Source organism: Gobius niger, assembly GCF_951799975.1.
Source record: "Gobius niger genome assembly, chromosome: 13".
Classification (NCBI taxonomy): domain Eukaryota; kingdom Metazoa; phylum Chordata; class Actinopteri; order Gobiiformes; family Gobiidae; genus Gobius; species Gobius niger.
In genome coordinates, this window is record NC_136864.1 from 13,481,482 (window position 1) to 13,492,460 (window position 10,979).

The 10,979-nt window shown below is 39.2% G+C and overlaps 1 protein-coding gene across 1 annotated transcript in view; it reads left to right on the forward strand.

Moving 5' to 3' along the window:
• Window positions 1–7,952, forward strand: part of egfra (epidermal growth factor receptor a (erythroblastic leukemia viral (v-erb-b) oncogene homolog, avian)) — a 59,112-nt gene extending 51,160 nt beyond the window's left edge. Inside the window, exons 23-28 of the mRNA XM_079569682.1 lie at window positions 957–1,103; window positions 1,572–1,669; window positions 1,810–1,977; window positions 5,369–5,419; window positions 6,280–6,373; window positions 6,951–7,952. Coding sequence (XP_079425808.1) covers window positions 957–1,103; window positions 1,572–1,669; window positions 1,810–1,977; window positions 5,369–5,419; window positions 6,280–6,373; window positions 6,951–7,315 — 923 coding nt within the window. The 3' untranslated portion in view covers window positions 7,316–7,952. The remainder of the gene's footprint in view (window positions 1–956; window positions 1,104–1,571; window positions 1,670–1,809; window positions 1,978–5,368; window positions 5,420–6,279; window positions 6,374–6,950) is intronic.
• The last annotated feature ends 3,027 nt before the right edge of the window (window positions 7,953–10,979 follow it).

Here is a 10,979-nt window from a genome sequence, read left to right on the forward strand (position 1 = left end):
TTCAGGAATAAAGCACTTTTTAGTGAAGGAGGTTAAAACAGATCTGTTAAATGGCGATAAAATGAAATGCTCTACAGATGACTAATTTAGCAAAGGTCCAGAACATAAAGGCTCAATTCACAGTTACATGTGGATTTTTAAGACTTTATAAAATCTATTTCTGTGATTTGAAAAAATAATGCAATCAATTGAATCCTGTTATTGTTTTTTTTTTTGCTTTTAAAAGAAGTTTTGGCTCCTCAATAGCAGAATGCATATCACCTCTATTATACACAATGTGCACATAATATCTTAATCTTAATCCAGGTTTAGTCCTGGTTTAGTCCGGGTTCAGACCTGCTCGCTGCGGATCGAGAAACAGCCGTGCTATTTGCGTATTACGATCGCTCGTGCTTATTTGATTAGGGCGTCCTCCGCTTTTTTTTTAATTTATTTTTTAGCGAGCCATATTTCAGTCATTCCGAAACCATCACATTGTGAAGTTTGGGGTTTTGCAACTTGAAAACAGTAATTTGACCAGATTATATTTATTTTATTTTTTTTACAAATTAAAGCAAGACTGTCATACATACATTCTTTGGGATTTAAATAAATATGGTGAACCTGAATGCTATTTTAATATTCATGTTTTAATATTCATATCATACTATATTCATATAGCGCATTTTAATGTGTAGGATTTAGAACATACAAAAGTAAAGATGAGAATGTATAGTATAGTAAATGAAAAAACAATTTAATTGCGTACTTCTTTAAAAATATCACCAAAAAGAGTACTTGCAATATTACACAAAGGTTAGGAACCACTCATTAAGCCCAAAAATAACCATCTGTTTAATCCTGTGGTATGACTGTTGGCCTACTATAGTATTTACTTCAGACTGAAATTTGTTCTTTCTGTGTTGATGAACAAGCTGATTAAGAACACAATTTAACCAGTTTACTATGTTTTGTAGGTGTGACTGTTTGGGAGCTGATGACTTTTGGGACTAAACCGTACGATGGTATTCCTGCCAGTGAGATCGCCGGGGTCCTGGAGAAAGGAGAGCGACTGCCTCAGCCCCCGATCTGCACCATAGACGTGTACATGATCATGGTCAAATGTAAGATACACATACGGTATATATCCATCCATCCATCCATTTTCCTCCACTTGTCCGTTGCCAGGTCATGGGGGCAGCTGTTGGGGCTGCCCAAATCACATTGCATGGTCTCTCATAAGGGACTTCTGAACCGCTCTTTGTCTGACCCGTCATCTAGGACCTGTTTGCCATGGAAGACCCTACCAAGGGCACGAAGCCCCCGACAACAGAGCTCCTAGGATCATTTGGGTGCTCAAACCCCTCCACCACATACTCTATGATATTGTGACGCTGTAAAAACGCCCTCAGTCTATGATCAGTCAATCCTTAGAAACACTAGAAATGTTGCCATTACAAGTTTAATTTCGAAAATCCTTTATGCATTCATCCACATTCCATTGATTATTGTTTGTGTTACATATTGAAGACACTATATATTGCACTGGCATGATGGTGTGTATGATTCTTGTAAATGCTTTCTATTTTCAGGCTGGATGATAGATGCAGATAGCAGGCCCCGTTTCCGTGAGCTAATAGCAGAGTTCACAAAAATGGCTCGAGATCCGTCACGGTACCTTGTTATCCAGGTAAATAAATCACTGAAAACAGAAAAGCTATCTAAAAATATGTAATGTGTTGTTTGTGCAGCATTGCCTTCTAAAGTGAAATGTTCCATAGTGTCATTGTTATTTCATTGACTCAAAGAAAACCTTACTTGCTGTTTCAGGGTGACGACCGCATGCACCTGCCCAGCCCCTCCGACGGCAGACTGTACCGCAGCCTGATCAGTGGAGAGGAGATGTTGGACGCGGTGGACGCAGACGAATATTTACTGCCTCAAAATGGCTTCTTCAGCAGCCCCAGCACCTCCCAGACGCCGCTGCTACATTCAAACGTAAGATCCGTCTGTGCAGAACTGTATAAAAGTCATGAAAGGCGACAAAGACGATACTGAACTTGAACACATGTGATGTTGTTCCCCCTTTAAAAAACACAGCTGGAGTTGTGTTTTGTTTCATTAATACAGGTGTGAGTCATCGTCCTCGCTCAGACCTGTTGATGTTGTTGTTTTGTTTTCTTGCTACAGTGCTTGTAAAGCCCAGAAAGCCTCACTTCGTATTGTGTAATCATTGCAGGGCTCAAACTGACCCCATTATTCTTTCCTCATTAATAGTTAAAACCTTTTCTTTTTAGTCCTATTTAAACCGCTTCCTTTTGTGCCAACAGAGTCTAGTTGTTTTGAGTGCACTGAAATTAGGTCATGATATTGGATCTCTAAAGGAATGCACCAAAAATGTGTAGAATTGCTGTAAACAAGACTAGAGCGCAGTCAGCGAAACTAAAAAAGTTGATTGCATCGGGAGATCTTTAGCTCAAAGGTGAACGCTCCCTCGGCTTTCGCACAAAAGCTAATTATCTCAGCTTGTTCTTTATCTAATCTTCAATGGATCTATCGATTCCAGCTATTGATTGGAGTCAAAGGTTTTCGTCAAGTTGTGCAAGCTGTGGCGCGTAACGATGGCAGACGCTTGCTCAGTAATGCTTTTTGAATATGTATATATAGTGCCGCACAAAATACAAATTTGACTGCGAGCTGGATTCCTTCTGTGTGGTCCATTTTGATCTTGAAGAGCACCTGGTACCAGCACATCCCCTTCCACTTCACAAAACCTCTATTCACTTTAATAGTGATTTGTGACCGTTTTCCAGGAACAGTGTCTCCACCTTTACGACACATTCCTTAAGAGTGAGAACAAAGCTGGTATTAGCCCTAAACCAAAGGCGTGCCCTGGAAGCTTTAGAGAATATGCCTTAGGTTTGATCACTTTTTAATGGGCCGTACTTTAATCACTTGTTAATGCTTTAGTGATTATTGTGGCATGCAATCCATCATCTTTTCTGTTTTGAGCGAGGCACCTTTTTGCTTTATGCTCCGGTTTGAGCACTCCACGTTTACTATAGCGAAACACAATGCTTCTATGTTTTACGCTTGATGGAAAACATGACTAGCGCCGCGTTCGGAGCCCACGTGAAATTAGCGAGTTTAATTGTCCTCTTTTAAACTCCGGGGCCCCTGCGTGAATCATTCTTTGAGTCAGATTGCAAAGACACATTTGAAAGTGATTAGTTTTCACAGAAGCAGAACGCTGTCTGTTAAAGTCATGTAACTGGATCTTGTTGACCGCTCGTACCTGGTTTTCCTGACCCCGCGCGCCCCCGAAAATCACTCCATGGGGGCCAATTCTCCTCCCTCTGAACTTGACCCCGCCCCCCCCCCCCCCCCCCCCCCGTTTCTCCTCATCTGCTCTTTGAGTGATGAGAAAAGTGGCCGCTCGAGTTCTGCTAAAGAGCGTCAAACACAGGGATGAAAAGGGACAAAAACACAATAAACAAGCGACAAAAACGTGATTAAAAAGTGAGGAAAAAGCAAAAAAAAAGAGCCACTAAAGAGCGACAAAAAAGCAACAATAAAGCAACAAAAGAGCAACAAAAATGTGCCGGAAAAACAAATAACACAATAAAAAAGCGTCAAATACACAACAATTTTTTTTTAATGAGAACGAGGCATAAATATGATAAAAAAGCGTCAAAAAGCAAGCAAAAAAACGATGAAGAAAGCCACAAAAATGTGAAAACAAGACAAAAAAACTACAAAAAAACAGACAAAATGTGTCAAAAACGCGGCGACAATGGGACAAAAAGTCCAGTTTCGTAGGTCTTAGCATTCACATGAGGCGCTAGATTTACCTATAGGCTGTAACCTTTTAGATTTGGGTAAAGCTGAACTGGAGAAAATGCGCTTAGTTAAAGGAACAAGCCACTGTTTTTACATACTGAGATATGTTCTTGCCTGAGCTTAGACGAGTTGATGGTACTTGTCTGGTCTTTGGGCATGCCCTCAGTCACGCAAAAAGACCAAAGATGTTGTTAGCATTTAGCCTCCCCTCCTCTCCTCTATGGGGATGAAATTAGAAGCGACCAAGCTCTTCCACGTTTCCCCTATTTGAATACGGTTACATGAGCAGTCACACGATCCAAGTATAGTCACACAAAATTAAACATGTTGATTTTCTAAGTGGATAAAAAAGGGTACTATATTGTATGGCGTAATAACACCTTTGGAGCACTTCGACGTCCAAGCGGTAAAGTTGAGGTAAAAACCGTGGGGGGTAAGAAGTTATTACAGCATGAATAAATTATAAATATACCTAAAAATAATAATGAGGTATTGTTTTTTCACTGCTGGTGGCGTTGGGGGATGACCAGTCAGTGCAGCATGACTGTTTAGACATCTGTGTATATGAATTTATGCCATGACCAAGATAAAAGATAAGATACTTTATTGTCCCAAAGGTGGGAAATACTGTATGTCTTGGGCTATTCACCCAAGCTGCAGCCAAAAAGCAAAACAAAAAACATTGCACATAGACAGCAATTGTGAATAAAAATAAAACATACAAGAGGCATGCAACATTCAATAAAGAGTATTTAACTCCAATAAAAGTAATAAGTAATATAAAGTATAGTAAAAATGTTATAGTGTTTTAGTACCATGTTGTCATTAGCGATTCATTGTGTTTTTCTATTCTTCTGTACTGTGTATAAGGAGATACTTTCTAGGTCCTAACCAAATGAATGATGTATTTTTTTGATCCCATTGAAAAATAAAAAAAAGATAGTCCCTCTCCCTTATTCATGCCATATTAGAGAAAAAATACACTTCTATCCCTCTCTACATAACTGCACCCTCTGCACTGTTCCCTCGCTCAAACTTTCACTGGTGATGACATTCGCAGGCCAATCCCCAGCCCACAATGGACGTGTTATTGTAATACAGTTCGGGCACAGTTCTGTTCCTGGGCTCCGAAATCTTTTACAGATGGCGGCTTCGGCCTTATGTTTAATTTCCTTTTTCTTGTCGGAGGTAATTGGGCTGCCACAGCTGTCACTCCGCTTTTCTTTATCGCTGACTTCCACGTTTTAGTCGCCGTTTTTTGATGTGAAAAGCCTGACACGTACAACCGCAGCAAGTCAGATTGCTTCAGTGAATGGGAAGCTGCCTGCTGGATGTTTATTTTCCGTGCTGTTAAGAGACATATGGTGGAGTCGCTATAGGCAAACTTTTCTATTTTTCAAGTAAATGAAGTGTAGTTTCTCGAGCAAGTCAGAAGAAAATGAACAACTAACTTTATGTATAGGAAATGAAAGAACAAATGAGATTACGCAGGAGTTAGAGGTAGAGTTAAGTGCATAATAACATTTTGGTGTTGTCTCTTGTGTTGCAGAGTGTCAACAGTAGCATTGGAACAACATGCAATGGAAGGAATGGTTTATTGGTAAGTAAAATACAGGATTATGTTACTAAACGCAGTACTTATACATTTCAAACACGTCCATAAGCATCAATATTTTAGAGAATTATTACCTGATGAGTAACTAATGAAATAGTCATGGTAGAGCAGCAGGTCATGCCAGAAGGTTCAGGGTTTTAATTCTATTGTGGAGTTTGCATGAAAGCTGCAGACCCGGAGCCGAGACAGATCTACTATGAAGCGAATCCACCGTGCTGGAACCCCTAACCCTTAACCTAACCCTTACAACCCTAATCTTAACCTAACCTTAATCTTAACCTAACCTAATCCTAAACCTAAACCTAACAACCCTAATCTTAACCTAACCCTAATCTTAACCTAACCCTAACTCCCTAACCTAACCCTAATCTTAACCTAACCTTAACCTTAATCTTAACCTAACCCTCACAACCCTAACCTAATCTTAATCTTAACCTAACCCTAACAACCCTGGCCTATCCCTAATCTTAACCTAACCCTAATCTTAACCTAACCCAAACAACCCTAGCCTAATGCTAATCCTAACCCTAATCCTAAACATTTTAAACTAAACCTAGCAATAATTGTAAAACATACATTATTAACAAATAATACCGCCTGTCTCGGCTCCGGGTCTGCAGCTTTCTACTATTGTGTATTAGGTTTCCAATGGAGGCTTTGGTTTCTTTTACAACTAAAATAATCTTCTTCTAAGAATCTTCTCCTAAAAAAAAGATAGTTGATTAAATGATGGTCAAGGATAAGGATTTGCCAGTTTTATGCATAATAAATAATAAGACCCCATAGAGACCACACATCATACTACGAAAAAAGCCATGTTTTTTCATCGGATAATCTCTTTACAGAATGGATTACCGAGCAGAGACGGGAGCCTGGTTCTGCGATACATTCCAGACCCCACAGACAAGTTTTTGGATGGTGCCTTCCAGCCAGCTCCAGGTAATTGGACTCAACAACAGCCAGTGTCTCTACTTTCTACAGTGTAATTCAGACAGTTCCTTGTCAATTCGAATTCTGTTTAGCTGGACATGAGGGAAAAGAGGGACATCTAGTGGATTGGATAAAATAAAAATTTGTAAATGAGATCCACCATGTTGGTTGATTTCGTCTCCTATAATGGTGTGAATGAAAACATTTTCACTTTCACAACATTTCAGTGGTGTAACACAGTGTTTTCAGATGCTGTCACTGTAATGTGTTATTTGTCGCTGTAATGAAAGCTCTTGAATTTGGCATAATTGTTCAGGATAGGATCCATCCATTTCTCCGACAATAGACGCATGTCTCGAACTGAAGTTTTGGTTCTGTCGGTAACAGATTATATCAATAAAAAGCAGTTCACCAGTTCATGTGGGCAATGTTTAGTTAAAAGGGAAGGTCAGAAATGTTTGTACGCCAAATTTCTGTACATTTAAATTTCATCCAAAACTAAAAACGTGTATAACAATGTAGACTGTGTACTTTATGAAAAGAAAAACATTTATTTACATATTTCTATTTATTCTTCTTCTCCCAGACTACATTAACCAGAATGGTGTCTCAGACGTGATGAACCCCAACTACCAGCACCCCGGTCCCCCACGAGGTGTCCTCCCGACCATCTCCTCCGAAGACGACCCCGAGTCCGAGTACCTGAACTGCTTTCGGCCCGAGCCCTCCGGTCCTGAGTACCTGAACCAGATCACCACTTCCACCCCTGTCGCCGTTCCGCCCCCCATCACCTCTAACGGGACATCCCATAACCATTACCCCCAGAAATACAACCCGCAGACTAGCATGGACAACCCGGACTATCAACAGGACTTTGTGCCACTTTTTAAGACACACACAAATGGACACATACCAGCCGCAGAAAACGTAGAGTACCTGGGACCGGACTGATGACATACTGTATATGGGCATAAAAAAGACTATTTCCTGTCCTGTTAACAAGGGCATTTGCTGGAAAAGTGGTACTAGTTTTGGGTGTACCCTGCTGGATGATGTCACGTGACACAATTCCTAGCTTCTGGTAGACAACACAGTTTTTTTCCCAAATAGTGCTGGACAGTGATGTCTTATTGCATTGTGAGTCAACTGAACTGGCAATTGTAGGACTTTTTGCCATTGGCGCTTTGAAAGTACTATAAAGGGAAAGCTACCCCCCATATAAAAAAGGCTGGCAACTTGACCAAAACCTGGTACAGAAACAGCAGGAGGCATAATCAACTTAGTACTTGATGAGTATAGAGACACACTGTTGTTGGTGGAAAGATGATTTCTTCATGGTGCAATGCAAAAGACTAGAGAAGAGGATCATGTTCATTATAGTTAATGCTGGCCTGACGACACTCCCCCTGGTGGACGAAGAGGAAACTGCTTGTGTGGACTGTAAACGGGGAAAACTGGTGAAATGTAGCTTTAAAATTGCAAATGTTCAGGCTCAACATTATGACCACAAAATGCCATGATCACTGTTTTTTTTTCCGTTTATATACATCATTATCCTTGTAGGGCAATTTATTCCCTGCATTAGACACATGTTTAAATATTGCTGGAGCGAACGGGTGGGATTGTAGCACTCAGGGACCTATCTCTACATAATGTGCGAGGACAAAATAGTGCTGCATAAACGACTGGGTCAGGGTCATCTCCTTTTTTCACGGGCTAAAAAGTAAAATTGCTTCACACACGTTACAAATCGTGAAATTAAATACATATTTTTGTTAAAAAGCCTCTGAAGTCGTCCAAAGAAAGAACAGATCCTCAGCAGATAATGCACAGTGTTTGGTCCACATATAAACGTGGTCTTAATGTTTTGCTTGAACAATGTACATACTTTATGTTCATTGGTTTCTTGTATGTTCCCAGTGTCCCTTACATGTGATATTGTAATAGCTTCAGTGAGAATGTATACTATAGGTGACTATATCAGATGTGATATCACTGGCAGTATTTCACGCTGCCATGTTGTTTGTTTTTGTGTTTCAAAATGTCAGCGCACCTGTAGCATAAGGTTTCTTTGTGTAGATCCACAAAGACTTTTTATCTCTCAGCTCTATGCGTTTAAGCCCTCAGTTGGAAAATCAAGTTTGTTTTTTTTACAGATGACATAGAGTTCAATTGTATAAGAGCTAAGTGACTTTTAACCAAGAAGGATATTGACTTACTGGAATTTTGGTAAAGCAACGCTATGTAACTTTTCAGCATTAGGAGACACTGCAACCTGCAGACTTTGACAGTGTGCTATAAAAGAACAGTGTGTAGTCATGAGTGAAGAACTGTTGTGAGTTGTGTTACGTGTAAAAACTGGGAGCGTTTCAGATTTTTTTTAAATGCAGTAATTCAACATTTTGGGGGGCACGGTGGTATATAGCACTCGTGCTTTGCAACAAGAAGGTTCCGAGTTTGATCCCTGGGGTGGACCAGGGCCTTTCTGTGTAGAGTTAGCATGCTCTCCCCGGGCCTAGGTGCCCCAGTGTCCCCTACTACTAACACACGTACAGCTACATACGTAGCTTGCCACCATGGAGTGGATATAAAAAATTGTCCAATGAAAAGGGCTTTGTGACCTTGACTGTGAAAGGCGTGAAACAAATAAAGTCCCATGTCCCTGTCCTGGTCCTTGTAAACCAAAAGTTAATTATTCTAGCTCTCTGAATAAGTATGTGTTGGACACGTAGATAGAAAAACGCAGAGCAATGTTTGAGTGAAATTTTAAACAAATGTGTATTTTTAAGCAGCTTTGGGGGTAGGCAAGCACCTAACACAGGCATGTGACGCATTTAAATGTTGAATGTGATGGAGCTGTAGCGTTGCTTTAATCAAGCAATACTGATGTTTTATAGCCAACTCAATTTTCATTGCCATATTCTCATAGTGGAAATATAAAATACTGGTGTCATTGATAAGACGCAAATCAATAATACAATTCTTAGTAGAGTTTTTGTATATTGTATTGCTGTAAGGCAATTTTCTGTAAATGCTCCTGCACTAAATACTGACACCAATTATTTTAAACTTAAACCTGTCAGCAGCTTCAACGTTTTAACAGGTTCACATATTTATTCCCAGTTTTAAGGAATATTTTGTAATGTTGTAGGAAGCTCTAATGAGTCGCCTTGTGCCGATTTTACATAGGTACATTATGTACAGAAGTAGTGAATGTGTTATATACCCAGAATTATAGTCACCTATAATTTATACACTATTCAATATGCAGATTTTTCCAGATGTGAATACGCACTTCTTTCTGAAATGTAAGAAATATTGTCAAATAAATATTTTATATGAAATCGCTGTGTCTCTGATTGTTGATTTTATGTGCACTACTACATTTACATCTACATCCTCGAGAGATGCTGATTGATATGAGCATAGCAACATAATCATGCAAGAATGTGTATGAAGACCACTAGGCCTATTAAACGCAAGAATGTGAACATCGAGTTGACTTATCAAATAGGCTATATAATGGTTAAAAGTAAAATCATATCGCATTTTGCTTAAACGATATATATATATATTTCAATCCCTGAAGTAGGCTACGTCTTTCTTTGATAGACTGACGTTCAACCAATCAGAGCGCTCATGTGCGTCGTATAAAAGTTCAATCTTCAGCGCCAGGGAGTCCGGCAACGGGGAGAGCGCGAAATCGCCCGTCTCCATCAGGGCTTCTGACGAGGCAGAGGCGCCAGCGTAGTTGTGAATCTCCATTTCCAGTTGGGATACTGAGAACGGCTCACGTTCCTTCCTCTTGAGCTGCTTTAGGCATGTTGGCAGAAAGTTGGTCAATGTAATTTTTGTTTAAAAAAGTTACTGTATTTTGGCTCAAAATCTAGTTTTTTCAGCGGAGCTCGAGTGCAGATGTCTTTTGCAAAAATGTAAACATTGCAAGCCAGTTACTTCATGATAATGGGGACTGGTTTGATTATAATGAGTTCATTGAAAAATTTAACATTGAAACAACACAAAGAGAATTTGAAATGGTGACTAAGTCAATTCCACACGGTATTAGTTCTTTAGCAAAAAGTTTACATCTAACTGACTTAAATATAAGCGAACGACCCATCACTGTTGAGGGAATAAGTCTCACTGATAAGAAATGTACACAAAAGTTTATTAGAGCTCATTTTGATGACTTTGCAAATCCTATATGTAAACAAAAATGGATCCCTATGAGTAGAAAACAATGGAGTACAATTTTTCTGTTACCTTTTAAGTATATTCTCAATAATAAGGTCAAAGTCAAAATTATACATAGATATTACCCGGTAAAAGATTATATTTGTCGTTTTTTAAAAGATGTCAGTAACAATTGCTCCTTTTGTCAAGGTGATGGTGAAAGTATTGAACATTTATTTGTGGAATGTCCTTTTGTCTGCACTTTTTGGTCTGATGTACAGAACTACCTCACAAGAATATTTAGAAAGAGTTTTACATTGACAAAAAATCATATTTTACTGACCTTTGATAATACCGTCTTCACTTCAGATGAAACATTTATAATAAACTTAATTATAATACTAGCAAAATATTATATCCACAAAATGAAATGGTGTGAAAA